The 16104-nt window shown below is 48.0% G+C and overlaps 1 protein-coding gene across 1 annotated transcript in view; it reads right to left on the bottom strand.

Moving 5' to 3' along the window:
- The window catches only part of Etv6 (ETS variant transcription factor 6), a 227790-nt gene extending 212093 nt beyond the window's left edge, over positions 1–15697 (bottom strand). Inside the window, exon 1 of the mRNA XM_051207928.1 lies at positions 15395–15697. Within this exon, the coding sequence (XP_051063885.1) occupies positions 15395–15427 (33 nt within the window). The 5' untranslated portion in view covers positions 15428–15697. The remainder of the gene's footprint in view (positions 1–15394) is intronic.
- Between the last annotated feature and the right edge of the window lie 407 nt (positions 15698–16104).

Below are 16104 nucleotides of genomic sequence, written 5' to 3'. Positions count from 1 at the left end.
CTTTAGAAGACAGGCTTTGAATAACAAGAAGGCTGTCAGGGAGAAAGAGGATGGGGGGGGGGGGGGGGGGTTGAAGACATGGAAGTTCAGCATATGGTCTGGGACAAGAGCATGACTGCCCTGTGTCCCCCCCCCCCCGCCTCCGAGATCCCAGTACTGGGAGATGGTTGCAAAAACATCAAAAGTTTGGGGCCAGCTTTGGCTATGTTGTTTGTTTGAGAGATTAAAGGGGGGGAGTTTACAGGACCCTGTTTAAAAAAAACTGGGATGGAGGAAGAAGGAACTGGGATCGATATGTAAAATAAGAATGAATGAATGAATGAATGAATGAATGAATGAATAAATAAAATTGCTCCAGGCTAGACTGAAGGGGGCCTGAGCTGGATAGTTTTCTATCAACTTGACATAAGCTAATGTTATCTGAGAGGAGGGAGCTTCAATTAAGAAAATGCCTCCATAGACTGGGCTGTAGGGAACCTGTAAGGCATTTCCTTAATTAGTGATTCAGGAGAGACAGCCAAGCCCATCATGGGTGGGGCCATCCCTGGGCTGGTGGTCGTGAGCTCTATTAAAAAGCAGACTGAGCAAGCCACTATGCAGCACCCTCCATGGCCTCTTCATCACCAGCTCCTGCCTCCAGGTTCCTGCCCTGTCTGAGTTCCTGTCCTGATTTGCTTCCATGATGAACAGAGATGTGGAATGTAAGCCAAATAAACCCTTTCCTCCCCAAGTTTGCTTGGTCATGGTGTTTCATCACAACAATAGGGACTCCATGTCAGCGCCCAGGAACGGAGACAGGAGGATAAGAGATGGACCACCAGGCCCAGAAGGAAGCCAGCACCAGCAGGGTAGGAAAGACTGATGGAGATCGGAGGTATACCACACAGAACCAGACTGCTTTGCAGACTGGAAAACAGCACATCAGTCGGCCTGTAGCTTCAGATCCAGAAACCTTACAAAGCAACAGTTCAGAGAGACATGGTGGTGGAAACCTATAAACTCATCACACAGAAGGCTAAAGCAGGAGGATTATGAGTCTGAAGTCAGCCTGCGACTACAAACATAGCAAGTTCAAAGCCAGCTTGCACCAACAGAGACCCTGTCTTAAAACAACAACAACAACAAAAGCAGCAACAGTGGATACGCCTATACCATCCATTCCTCTGTGGCAGTGCTGGCCAGCTTTACCCTGGCCTTCGAGGAACAACGGAGACCGCCCATTTACTATCCTTCTGCCCTGTGATTCATATTCCAAATTTTTTTTCCAGCCATCTCTTTATGACATGACTGGTTAGCAGATTCTTCTAACAGAAACCTCTCCCAAGAAAAGCTGCCATGTCCTCTGGCATTCATGCTGTTCACCAGCACCTCCTGGCAGGGGCTGGCTTATGTGGGAGAGAAAAATAAATAAATAAAAACAGTAATAATAAGGCACTGCCAGGGTAGCAAGCTGATCCAGTCGGAGGATTAGAAGAGACACCTGTTCCCTAACACAGCAGCTGTCATCATCGTACTAGAAGCATCCCAGTAACAAGAAAGAAGCCTCTTCCACTCTAGACCCAACGACAGCAGGTACCTGTGCAGATCCACTCAGCCAAGTCACCTGAATGTGAGGAGAGGCTCAAGTAAGATCACAGGCAGAATGGAGCCGTGCCTCGCTGCACTTGGGAATTCAAATGCTTATCTGCTGTTGAGGAGGCAATCTGCCTGTTATCCGGGTATTCTATGGCACGAACCTTTAACGCAGTTATTACATGCAAAGGTGTTACGAAACATACCAAAGCTTTCTAAAGTTGAGTTGATTCATTCCCTGTAGCTGACCAAACACCTGTTCCTTTGAGCCAGCTTCTTAAAAGGCAAGACAGGATTTAAACACTGTCCTGTTTAGGATGCAAATAGTAACAGAAGAGCAAATAATATCTTAAAATTATCTCCTCAGGCTGCTCACCAGTAAACACACACACACACACACACACACACACACACACACACACACACACACACACACCACGCACGCAATCTATCAGCATACAAACACCACGAGCAAACTATTTCATAGCTGCAATATGTACGCATTACCTTTTCAGACTAGACCAGGGAGATGCTCTTAGAGACAGCTTGCTAACAGCCCCTCAGCTTGCTGTTTAACAATCCGTTTATAGCCCATCACAAAGCCAACCCTCCAAGGAGATATATTTTACATCCATACGTAAGGTTCCCTTGCTACAACAAGGCTGGATTTTGTGCAATCTTTTCCTCTCTGCTAAAATGCAGGCTACACTATAATTTCTATAACTTATGATCCTATGAACAGTCAATACATGTGCATATATGCAAACCGAGTCACAAGAATAGACTCTTGTGGGGAGGGGAAGCAAAATGATGCCCAAGAAATCACAAGCCACACATTCGATATAGTCCTGATTAAAGCTAAAAACAACCCATAAAGGCATTGTGTCAGCTAGCCTCCCATAGCTCTCCCTGGAGCATGCTAATTCTAACCTCCTGTGTTGGTCCTAAGCTTGAGCTTTCCTGGCTTCACCTGGGAACCTTTCCCTGACCTGAAGAATCCGCTTTAAATTCGTGAGAGAGGAGGGGTGGTGGCGCATGCCTTTAATCCCAGCACGTGGGAGGCAGAGGCAGATGGATCTTTGTGAGTTCAAAGCCAGCCTGGACTACAGAGTGGGTGCCAGGATAGGCTACAGAGAAACCCTTCCTTTAAAAAAAAAAAAAAAAAAAAAAAAAAAAAAACTTGTGGGAGAGTAGAGATCTTCCAGATCTTCCAGATCTTCCAGGGTACTTTAAGAAATCATCAGTGTTTACAAGGTGGCAGACAAGGAGTAAGCCTGAAATTGTCCATTTCCCCGTAGAACTGGCTGAGAGATGCACTTTCATCACACAAGTGCTAAAAGAGAAGAGAAGTCAGGCATGGTCAACAGCCCAAGACTCACACTTTGGACTTTGGGGAGTCAGAATCCCCATCATCTTGACCAGCTTGTTAACACTTGACATCCCCTAAAAGACTAAAGGCTGCCTCCTAGTTTGCTCTTTGCTCTTCTGTTGGGGCTGTTTCTGCTTACAGGTCACACTCCATCACGAAGGGAGGTGGGGACCTGATGGCAGCAACGGAAGCAGCAGCCACGGAGGAACGCTGCTTACTGTCTTACTCTCCCGGGGCTTGTACAGTCTGCTTTCTTATACAACGCGAGACCACCTGCCCAGGGGTGGTCCTACCTGAAGTGGGGGCCCTCATCTCAATCATTAATCTAGAAAAAATCCTATAGACGTGCCCGCAGGCCAGTCTCCGAACGGTTTATTCTTCAATCAAGGTCCCTTCTTCCAAAACAACTCTAGCTTGTGTCAGGTTGAGAAACAAGCAGGAATGAGGGGGAAAACCTACTACTATGAAATACTAAGAATAACAGACATCCATTTGGGGGGCAATCGTGTGTGTGTGTGTGTGTGTGTGTCAGTCAAGATAAGGTATGCCCAAATGGGGTTAAGCAGATAATCCCAAAAAATACACCTAAGAAACAGGCTGGGGCTGGTACCATGGGTCTGTGGGTAAAGGCACTTGATACCAAGCCTGACAATTGAGTTCGATCCCTGGGAGGAGACAACCAACTCCTGAAAGTTGTCCTCCGACCTCTACGTGTGTGCCTCGGTGTGTGTGCACACACAAGAAATGAAAACACAATTTTAAATATTTTTTAAAAAAGAAACAGGCTACATAGGCTACGTATGAACTCCCATTCACCTATCACCTAGATCTACACCAATAAGAGGCGAGAGGACTATGTTCTCAACCACCCACACCTCCTCCATGGTAAGCCTTCTAAGACCACAGATGAAATGAAAACACAGAGACCATCTTTCCCTTAAACCAGACTGCTTAACACGTTGGCTAACCACCAAAGTGCATGCAGGCATTTCCCTCAGAGAAACCCTGCCTGACCATTTTACTGAGTTTCTCAAGCAGGCGAGTTCTCAGAAGAACTGGTGGATGTTTGCAGGGGCTGGCCTCACCTCTCTGGAGGCCCTGCAGAAAAAAGTGCCAGCCTCCTTGTATTTTTAAGGAGTTGCTCTCCCCTTCTCAGGCCTTGCCCCATATATCTCCCCCACAGAGCAAACAGTCTTGTACACCAAAGATGGTAAGTGAGCTACCATTGATGCCAGTGAGCTACCATTGATGCCAGTGAGTTACCATTGATGCCAGTGAGCTACCATTGATGCCAGTGAGCTACCATTGATGCCAGTGAGCTACCATTGATGCCAGTGAGCTACCATTAATGCCAGTGGGTCTTTGGTGACCCACTACCGGAGGGTCTCACTGGATCGTCCTGGTTGGCCTGGGATTCACTGTGTACACACTGGCTTCATACTCACTGTAAAGGCGTGTGCCACCAAACCCTCTGTGCTCTTTTCCTAAGGGTGGGTAGGTCACTGCGATCATTAATCTTCCCCATCAATTTGACTGGATTTAGAGTCACCTGGGAGACACACCTCCGGGGCTGTACATACATGGGGGGGGGATGTTCAGGGAGATCTGAGTGCAGCGGGAACCCTGGATGCAGGTCTCAGACTGAACACACAGGAGAAAGCTGATCCCTGGCATTCATCTCTCTGCTTCCCGACTGCTAAGACAATGACATCAGCCGCCCTGCATTCCTGCCCTAATGGACTCAGCCTTCAGTGTGAGCCAGAGTAAAGCCTTCCTTCCTTACTTTGTGTCTTGTCAGGCATTTGTCACAGCACTAACCCAGTAGCTTAGGAAAGAGCACTTAGGAATGGTGAGGGTGCTCTAGCGGGAAGGCTATTACATACGCATGTGCTCTACTGGAGATGCCCTGCTAACACCTCTGCCCAGCTCCCTGCCGGGCTGGGTGAGAGAATGGTGAAGATTAGAGGCTGCTGGCCTCCCAATGCCCACCAAGACTCCTGCTGAAGCCCAGGCTGTTCCAGAGCTGTCTGACCTACAGTGCCTACAGACAGATGCACTCTTACCTCCTAACTCACAGTTCTGCCCAACCACAGAGCATCAGGGACTCAAGACAGCAGACCTGAAGGTTGAAGAAGTCCCATTCTTGGAGGGAACACGTGACCAATTCCCAGCCATTTGCTCAACTTGCATGGTTCCCACATGATGCTGAAGTCTGAGAGCCAGCCCTCCCCGGTGGCCAGGAAGACACACGGGCAAGTGGGGCTCCCCACGCTCAGCATTCGAGGTTGACCCAGTCAAATCGGATCATTCAGGTCTTAAAAGTTGGAGAGAAGGGGAGACTTATCCAAACTGGGAAATTTACCCAAGTCACTCAGATTTTAACCCCCAAATGAGGGGGTCTAATTATATACTCACTAGCCTCAAACTTGGAAATCACCTGCTTCTGCTTCCTAAATCCTGGGATTAAAAGCATGCTCCAGCCAGGCAGCGGTGGTGCACGCCTTTAATCCCAGCACTTGGGAGACAGAGGCAGGCCAGCCTGGTCTACAGAGTGAGTTCCAGGACAGCCAAGAGCAGCTAAAGCTACACAGAGAAGCCCTGTCTCCAAACAGCATGCTCCACCGAAAGGTCTTTGCTGAATGGAGCCAAGAGACAGAGCAAAAAAGTGTCATGTGACCCCTGACCTGACATTCCCACATCAATGACGGGTACATCAATGGGTAAATGGGACCCATTAAGTCAGGAGAGCCTCAGGTCTCAACAGCTTGTCCAAGGACCAATCAAACAATTCAATTATTTCTAATTCTCCCAGACGTCTTCAAAAGGAGACCTAAGCAACAAAGTGCACCAGGAATCCATTCCTTCCAATTTCCCTTGTTTTGAAAACCAGCCAGAACAGCCCCAAGGCAGGGATAGATGAGGAGGCCCAAGGAAAACTCACTCTGACCCTTTGGGTGCCCAGTCTGTGGTCAAAAACATCAAGGCATGAGATCAGCCAGACCCCACAGAGCCTGCGTATTTACTACAGTATCTGATCTGATGGCCAGGGGAAGACCAAGGATACAATATGTAGTATGTAGAAATGTCCCTTTCCCTAGTCTGAGTTCCTCAACATAGTCCAGGAAACGGCTTACCAAACCCCATCCTCCCTTTATGAAGCTGTCATTCCGTTTCATCTTGTCCTGCCCTTTGGAGATCTTCCCATGCACTAGCCATTAGGCTTGAGGCAATGATAATGGGGGAGTTGTCTCTCTCTTCCTTTTAATTATTTATTATTTTGGGTGCTAGGACCCAAACCCAGGGCCCACCCCCGACACACACATACACAACCACAGCTATGAACGCTCCTCTTCACGTGTTCACAGTATCAGACCTTCAGTGGCCACACCTAGACTTACACTTTCACTGTGGAACAAGGAGGACTCTTTGGGGAACCTGGTAACTTAAGAGACAAACAGGCTGTTTTCTGGGGGTTGGCTTTTTTTTTTTTTTTTTTTTTTTTTTGGTTTGGCTTGGCTTTTTAATTACAACACTGATTTTTATCTGCAACTCATCTCTTCCAGGAAATACTCAAGAGTCAGCTTCCTCACACACAGGAGACATGTGTGTAAGGTCAGGATCACTGACCTAGCTACCCAGACAACTCTTATGAGTGATAGTAAGGACACCCACCATCTGCCACAGCCCATCTCAGATGGTACAGGGCAGCTTACAAGAAAAATCACCAACTTCTTCCATCAGCTCCTGGGAGGACCAGCGAGCCAGCTTCCCTCCAACCCTCTCTCTTCAACTGTCTGACCCATACACTCATTGTTTCATTGGATGGGAAGTACATTCCTCAAAAATCAGCATTTTCTTCAGTGGTACAGCCATTGGTAAGGTGTCTGTTGCTCCTGTAAATAAAGCCTCATCCGTGTTCCTGTACGTAAACCTAATGGGACTCACTAAGTTATTTAAAAAAGAAAAGAAGATAATGAAAGCAGAAAGGGAACTAGCTGCTAGTTAAGAAGGGACAGATGATGTGGAGAAGAGAGGGACAGAGAAGGAGGTGAGTATGTCCGAAATGTCATCATGTCATAATGAATGGAAACCATTATGCCTAATTAATGTGTGCTAATAAACAAACAATACATAATCTATGTGATCTATTATTTTTCTTAAGGTCAGTTTTGCCTGAGTACATAGCTCAGGGGTAGGAGCTTGCACAAGGCCACCACCATGAAAAACAAGGGGGGGGGTGAGTGGGAGGGCAGATCATTTTCTAGTCCATATTTCATCTTTCCATGCAACACATATATGACAAGGAATATTCAGGACGGCATTTTAAATCCACAGCCTAAACATTAACTGTACACCCCTTAACATCTACAAAAAGCATACAAATTCCTTCATGCCTCACGGTAATAAATTTGGCTTTTTTCAAGCCCCTCCGCATAATTAAGCTTCTCCTGAGGGTCATCATCTCCTCCCAACTCATGAAGCTGGGACCTCTCTACCCCACCGCACACACTGTCCGTTTGGAACAGAAGCCTACCAAGGAGTTGATGTCTTTCAAGTCTTGCCCCAGTCGGGAGCAACAAGCAACTAACAGAATGAACAAGGGGATGTGGGGACCAGTTCCAACAGTTAAGCGTTGCACAAGACTTCCAGAGGGTCTTTCATTTCTACAAGCTTATTCCAAACTGCACCAGCTATTTCCCTCAAAACCCTGCTGCAAGATACAAAAGGCATTTGGTATTGTCATGTAATTGCAGTTGGCTCATCTCTTCTGTTGCCAAGGCTTGTGCTCAATTACAGTAAAAAAAAAAAAAAAAAAAAAAGAGTGTTTCTGAGCAATAACTGAGTGACCCCAGTCCAGTGAGAAACTCAGGGTTTGTGACAGAAGCTCTGTGCTGGAAGTCAGCCAAACCGGGCCGACCGTAGGCTGGGCAGTACTACCAATCTCACGGTGCCCTGAACATCTCTGGCACTAACTGGAACTGTGGAGGGAGACGCATGTTTCTTAACAGCATAAGGAACGGCTTCCAGCAACACACACTGGCCAATCGCTGTAAGAAACAGGCGGTTCTATCTCCCCTTGGGTGAGTTAATAAGTCCATGATTAAGTAACACGAACAAGTTCGGGTCAAGACCGGGTTTCACGGGTCTGTGTACTGCTGTGTACTCCTCCTCGAAGGCACGCCACAGTCCACAGAGCCCTCTCTCCAACAACTGGCATTGCCCTTAAGGGACGACAGCGTCACCGGGACAGAACTCAAAACTAAACGGCCTCCCGTTCAGTGACATCTCCTCACACACGTTTGCTGACAGAGTTGACACCAGCCCAGCAGGGCAACGTGTCCTTTTTGGGTCATTCAGGAAATGAGGTCGTTTCCCTATGTCTGACTCCCACATACAAAGAGAACCCCCCCTTCCCCACAGAGTTCATAAACCCTCAGGACCCCGTGGGAGTAGTCTCATAAATCATCCAGATACAGGAAGTTTGGCCTTTTAAAAATCAACATGATTTTTATGCCAACCTTTTCCCTTGGATATCTTTCCAAAATATATTTCATCCTCTCTTCGCTTCTTAAACTGAGTGACTTAACTTGGAAGCCATAACCCGTACTATCACCTGCCATCCTGTGGTGCCACCCGAGGGGCGGGGGTGGAAGTCAACTCTGTGTATGGCATAAGAGGGACACCATGCTGTTGGATTCTTGTTCGATTTTCATGGCTCCTACTCCAAGGAGTTGAAGGGAGGAGCTGGGGCAGAATTCATGATTCTGATTGTGGCTTGGCTACAATTAGCCATGGGATTTGGGGCAAGCTATGAGACTCAGTTTCCTTACCTGCCTGGTAGAAAAGTCTGGGCCGTGCCTCCATAATGTCTTTGTATCGCCTACAGCGTGTCACTTCACACTGTCTCTGTACCCTTCCCTGATACTCCTGCAAGACTCCTGAGTTCTGCTAAGTTTCAGCTGATGGACTTACGAATCTTCCTCCTCTATTTATTAAAGCTGGTTGGATATGAAAATCTGAATACATAAACAGCTCTGGCTTGGCATATATGAGAGCCTACACTGAATCCCCAGTGCCAGGCTGGGGGTAGAAAGGGTTATCTTTTAAAACAGACAAAAAAAACAAAAAACAGAAATTTATGAAGTCTATCTATGAAGTCCAATGGCCAATTCTCATCAATTCAAGTAAATTAAGGAGAACAAGGCCAGAATGGGTGGACTCAGAAAAGAGAAGAAAAACTATTCCTTAGGTAATCATGGAACATCATGGAATATCTGCAAATATTTCAAATAGATTTCCAGACATCATACAGTTTTAATGATTTACACAAGGGATGCTTTATGGGGGGGGAGGGGAAGACATTCAAGGATTGGGTAAATAACAACAACAACAATAATAAAGTTGTACAAGGGAAAGGGAGGAGTAATGCCAGAAAAGAGGTCTGGAGACACTGAGGACACAAACCCCAGACACCCAACCACTTAATGAAGAAACTATTAGGCACTGGAGAAACAAGAGAAAGCAGAATGGAAAGGAAGGTTTTCAGAGTGCAAAGCATGGGGCCAAAAATGGAGTTACAGAAGATAACACATCACTACAGAGCTGCAGAAGCAGTGTTTATGGATCACCAGTGTCCATCTGGCTAGCCCTCATGGGCAATAAGGAACAACCCACCTTCGATGTTGAACAAGCAAAGGGAACACAAGACCTCTGCCCCTCCCCTGCCTCTCAGCTGAGCTACAGTGAGGACCCATCACCCTGAGTCTCCTCGTTTGCTTCCTGGGAACTGCAGACGGGTGATTAATGTCTCAGCCTTGTACTGCCACGAGGCATACAAGCCTGAGAGATCTGAGACAGACCAGCACTTAACCTCACTGGCTTCAGTTTCCATGTTTGCAAGGTGGGAGGGGGGGACCGCCTCCAGGAGAGGTGAGGAGAGAATGAGGTCATCAAGCTTAGCACACCAGGACAGCAGATATTAGTATGCAACCGGTGAGGGTGGTGATGGTCAAGGAGAAGGCCTGAAGGCAAAAGAGAGGAGGAGGAAAGAACGGGAGAAATCCCTACAGACCACTAAGATAGCAATGAAGCACTTCTAATAACAGAATGTATACAGTTCCCAAAACACAAGGCTCCTGCCATTGCCATAAGCATGGCCCATAGGACTCCATGCAGTTAGCTCAGGCAGCATGGGGGGAGTCCACGCTAACAATAGCAAGGCCTTCGTCCTTATGCCAGAAGGACTGTGAATCCCTGGGACCAGACCCGGTGCGCTGCATATTTTCACTGTCAAAGATGAAAGAGTTAGCCAGAGAATTAACAGGGCAAATGATAGATTTGTGGTAATATTTCAACACCAAAGGACCAGGTTCAAGCGCATGGTCTGCACTCATTCCTACGCAATGGACGGTACGAACCACTAGTCACCGCTGCCTATTCACGGGGGCTCACTCTGAGATGTCCCAGCTATTTTATTAGTCTGGTTCCTGTACGTACAGAAAAAAAAAATCAATAAAATGTGTTTGCTTTTTAATAGGCTGTAATTCTAACTTCTCCCTAATTTAGTCTAGCCTTTCTCTCCCCCAAATACTAGGTTTGGCAACAGTCTTCAAGCCGGGCTCCTGTTGGCGTGGGAACATTGAAGGAAAGTCACATTCTATTCAATAAATACAGATATTGCTTCCTCGAGTCTATTGGAACAATGCAGCCAGGGCAGGCTCTGCCTGAGACCAAGTCATGGCGCCGTTTTCCTAAAGTGGTATTCACAAAGCAAAGTTTGTCCCGCCTTATTTATGCCTTATACTCTACGGGGACTTCCCCCAGCTGGGGGAACCACACCAAAGGCCAACCTTTAAAAAGGAGTCATAAAATAAAATTGCTTTTACAGGAAACTCCCAGGTACCCCCTGCCCCTCGTGTTTGAGACCCCATCTTGGTTCTGTGTCCCCTGCTCACAGCTGAGGTCATTTCTCCTACTTTCCCTACCCTTTCCACGGGAACTTTGTCTCGGCTGCAGAGTCTGTTTTTAAAGCATGCTTACTGCACATAAGAGAAGGGATAAACAGGTCTGGCTGACTCTGGGTGAAGAAGCCTGGGGCTCACCCATGGCTTTATCAAGAGCTGCTATGTGGCAGGTAGCACTGCCCTTGGCCAACAGAGGGACTGCCAGGCTCTCACACGCCATCTCTGTAAACTGCGGTGCAAACCCAAATCCAGCAGGCCTTCCTTCCCTCATCCCTCCCACCACTTCCTCTTCTCACACCTGACTGGACCCTTGCAGCCCAGTGTTCCCACACACATCATCTTGTATGGCACATAGCTCCGTGCCCTCAGACCAGCTGGCTTGTGATTAAAATGGACCACACTAGGAAGTGCCAGAGCGCAGAGCCTATTGTATCAGATTTCCTTGGCCTTTTATAGACACGCCATGAACTTTGAGAATGTGTGGTGGTGGCCTGAGACCCTGCAGGGCTGTGTTCTAATGGGGTTCAGTCATCCATGGGCTGAAGCTCTCAGACCCAACTGTGAAAACAGAAGTGTGTGGCCCAGGGTCTGGTTAAGATCTCTGACTTAACTCCCAACGTCTGAACACACCCTGATGATACTGTTGGGAGGAAGAGGGCCCAACAAGCTTGCCCATCCACCAGAGTCTTTGTAAGGATCCCCGAAGACTTCTGTTCCCTTCCTTGCTTTTTAATTTTATTATTTTTAAGACAGGGTCTCATGTAGTCCAGGCTGGCCTCTAACTTACTACATAACTAAGGATGGATGACCTTGAACTCCTGACCCTCCTCCCACAGTCTCCCAAGTGAAGTGATTACAGGGGTCTACTCTTGCCTCAAGTCTTTGTCTTTTGTCTTTCTTTTCTTCCCTTTTTTGTTTTTTTTTTTTTTTTGTTTTGTTTTGTTTTTGTTTTTTAGCTTAGACACCAAAGCAGTCTCTGAGATTATCAAAGTAATCAAGCATTATTAGTAATGGAAATCCTTTTTTTTTTTTTTTTTTTTTTTTTTGGAGAGACACCAGGCAGAACTCTGGCCCTTGGGTAACCCTGTTGTAGGAGGCCATGCATGGACAGAGAGGGAGGGCATACCTCACTACCTCACTTGGAGTCAGCAAAGATGACAGAAATGATTCTGCACCAGCTGCCAGGTGAGAAACTGTGGCACCACGATTACCCTCGCATGAGACATCTGGACAGGGTCCCCAAAACACTTACTTTAAATGAAAACTTCATTCTACCACAAATGCTAACTGATAAAGAGACCAGGAAAAGAATGGCCAGAACATTATGCCACCAGTGTTTGGTGTCCCGGATCACCTCGGCCAATGTAAGTTTTGTGCCAAGCCTTGCAAAAGGCCAGTGTCGGTAACTTGGCTGAATTTAAAACTGAGCAGGTGACTGGAAGGTGAAGGAAAAGCCAACCTGTTTCCCTTTGTCCTGGGACTAACCCAAGCTTCTGGGGGAGGGGGTCACTTCTTAGTGAGATGATCAACCAACCCCAACAGGCTTGGAGTGTCCTGGCACTCACAGAGGGGCTATTAAGGAGGTCTGACGAGGCTCGGTGTGGCTCTGGATGACCTGGGGCCTGGTAGGGGAAGACGCTCCTCTCCCGCTGTAAGGACAGTCTGACAAGCACTGGAAGGTGGAGGCAAGACTTGCCGAAGTGCAAAGACGCAAGGGCCTTCTCAACTCTCCTGACAGCCACCTTGCATTCCAGCGATCTTTACTTAGGTGACACTCACTGACCAATTCAGAAACTTTCTCCTTGGAAACTCCACCCAGATCTGACTCTGGTCTTTCCCTAGCAGAACAGACAAGGGCCCAAAAGTAAACAAAGTACTTCCCTCCCTGTGGCTGCCTCTGGCCAGGCTCCTGCCGGACTCCATCACACCAGCTGCTGAGGAATTTACTACCCGCTGACCAGCTGTTTGCTCAGCTCTGCAGGAGAGCAGATAGGGGAGGCTTCAGGAGAGGAGTGAGAGAAATATCCCCACTCAGAGACAGCCTCAGCGCCTGTATTGTCAACCCACCCTTCAAAGAAGCAGGGCACTCCTCCACTCCAAGGAAAAGCTGGTTGTTTACTGGGCTCCAGTAACGCTCTAGAAGCAATGGCACTTGCTTTGTAAACATTTTCTTTTCCTCATGCCATCACTGTACTAAATGATGCACACATCACTGGAGCACTTTCAGATGCCCTGAACATTAATAATCCTGGTCCTTGGACTCCATGGGTTATGATGGGACATGATAAACTCAAGCAACTCCATGGAGAGAGAGCCTCCAAGCACACACACCTAAAAACACCCACAGCCTAGGCAAAATAGGCACAGACTAGCTCCACCAGGAACAACCCAAAATAAAAAGGCCAGTTGCATAGGTGGTAAAGATTAATACATTCACTAGAAGGACACATGACACACTGATAAAACTAAAATGAAAGAGGCACCCAAGAGGAATGGAAGGCCTGGGTTACAGTACATGAGCAGAGTTCAGTTATCCAGGTTCTGGGCTCCATCCCCAGGACAGAAGTTAAAAAAAAAAAAAAATGAAAAATAAGCAACCTAAGACAATAAGGGGGGGGGGGGAACGGAACACAAATCGAATCCATCTTCCCTATCACATTTGAGAACCTGTTTTGGTGGAGCTTGGCTCCCCACGCATGTTAGCTCATCTTTCTATTGGGGAGCAAAGAAACAAAGTCACTCACCAGAGGCTGCCCAGCACAGAACCGCCAGCCCATCGGACCAGCAGGAATGCAGTCACTCGGAGGGGGCATCAGAAGTCACAGCTACACTGCACTGTGTTGTTTTCAATCCAAGGCCACTGTCCTGCATTTGGCCCAGGTTTTCCTGTTGTCAGGGTTATGGCTGCCATTGAGCCAAATACAAGTTACTGATCTAATGCCCTGTCATTTAGTTACGTTTTTGTTATGAAGTGTGAAATACATTTGCATTACCCATACGGCAAGATTTTCCTGAATTTGCCAGGGAATCTAATTTATATTGCAAAAGAAACTGGTTTTGAAGTACTATTGCATCCTGAATTCTTTAGTGAGGCGCTGCTCCAAAAACCTACCCCAGATATGCACAAACACAAAAGTTCCTCTGGGCTCTTCTCTGAGGCAGAAACAAAGACACCAATGCACCTTTTGAGTCCCTATCGGCCTTACTTCAAACCCAGGACCATCATCATTCCTGATAAGAAACACTAAGGTCTGATTCTGATTCTGAAAACCCAATAAGCCAGTATAACAAAAATCCCTTTCCTTTTCACAGATCCTAGATAAAACACTGTTAAAACAGGAGAGATTTTCCTAACTCCCCACAGAAGAAAACAGGTTACATGTCCATTGTTTCTACAACATCCATCTATAAGGGCACAAACTACATAGGCCACGCCAGAAGCAAACTTCAGAACCTCAGCCTTGCACAGAGAACAGAAAGCTTGCCTCCTGGTGACTGGTGGAACCTTGAAATAAAGTACCCAAAAAAATGCACCATGGGAAAAATAACTGGGGGAGACAGACAAATCATCCTGCCTCCCAATGGTGGCAAACTTCACAACAACTTTTTTAAAAGCAACAAACTACAGCATCGCAGCCCGTATAGACAAACTGTATATATTCATGCACACATATAACACACACAAGACTATCTGGAAGATAAGGGATAAGGGCTGTTTGCAAATATCCCTCCGGAACTGAGAGCAGGCCAGGGAACCCGACGACTGCAGCTTTTCAATACCTTCTCTGCACTGTCAGAGGAGGTCATTTTGCCTGGTTACTTCTTTTCCACCCTGCATCACAGGAGTTTTCTACTTTCAGATTGCTCAACTTTATATGCACAAGAGTAAAATAACTATTCAGCAACTTTATTCACCTTGGTTTAATTTTTTTTTTCCCTTATGCAATGCCCAGGAAAAGCTGACACCAAGACTGTCTTAGGGCTTGCAATCACAATCAGTAGAGAGGAGGGGGTAAAAAGCTTGTGTGATAGAACCCAGAGTCCTGAAAGAAAAGAAAGAGACCATCCTAGTGGGGCCCCTAGAACTTTTTCCCTAGGGAGACGACCCCTCGGGAACAAAAGTTACAGTTTAGTCACATGTTGGGCGTAGGAATAAGGAGAAGGGGTTTTTCTTTTTCCTTTCTTATTTTTAAGCGCTCTAATTACGGAGGTGTTCTACAGATCTGAAGACAAACTGGGTTCCTCCTACCGAGACCGGCATTACATTGTCAAAAAGAAAGGGGGGGTGGAGTGGGGGGCCCGGGAGCACAGACCGGGCTCGGCGGGAGAGGGGTGTAGCAAGGTTATGCTAAAGGGTACAGCCGCTGCCACGAGCTGCATCTCTTTCCCTCGCGCCCCAAATAATTCCCCGCAAGCCTAGCAACTGCACCAGCAGCCACGGGGCGAGGGGGTTCCGATCGCCCAAGGAGGAGGGGAACCGAATCGTTACCTTAATGCTACACTGAGCAGGAGTCTCAGACATGTCTCACAGCGAGAGGGATCAGGAAGTTCTCAGTTTTTTTCCACTTTCCTTTCCTCTCCCCAACCCAGAAACGCTCGGCGGGGCAGCGGGACGCGGTCATTTAAGAAGTTTCTTGCAGCATCGCCGGCGGCGGCCGCCCGGGGGAAGGGGGGGGGGGTCTTCGGAGCGCACGGATCGGGCGCGCGGCGCGGGGGCGTGGGAGCCGGCGAGCACGGCGTGGGGTGTGCGGGTCGCAGCGCGGCGACCCGGGCGCAGCCGGCCGGCCTCGCGTGTCTCCTCCCACCCGCGGCCGGCGCGCCCGCCCCCGCCCTCCCCGCGGCGCTCGCTCGCTCGTTCCCTCCCTCCCTCCCTCCCTTCCTCCCTCCCTCTCTCTCGAATGTTTTCCTTCCTGGAAGAGAGAAACTGAAAGGCAGAACTGAGAAAGCTCTCTGCTCATTGATCTTGAGAGTTTCAGGGCAGAAACTGACGTGAATTCCCAGCACCGGGCTCTGCCTCTTAAAGGAGCCACCAGGAAATAAAAGCTCGGGTTACCGCGGGCCGCGGGGAAATCAAAAGGCGAGCGGGGGGAGGGGAGGGGCGCGGGATGCCCTCGGGGCCGCCCGGAGGAGGACGCCCTCGGGGGAACCTCGCTGCGTGGCCCCGGGGACTCTCTACCCTTGCTCATCCCGCCCCCGCCA

The sequence above is a fragment of the Phodopus roborovskii genome, unplaced genomic scaffold (genome assembly GCF_943737965.1).
Source record: "Phodopus roborovskii unplaced genomic scaffold, PHOROB, whole genome shotgun sequence".
Classification (NCBI taxonomy): Eukaryota; Metazoa; Chordata; class Mammalia; order Rodentia; family Cricetidae; genus Phodopus; species Phodopus roborovskii.
Note: the sequence above shows the minus strand (reverse complement) of the source record. Positions and strands in the feature narration are given on the sequence as shown.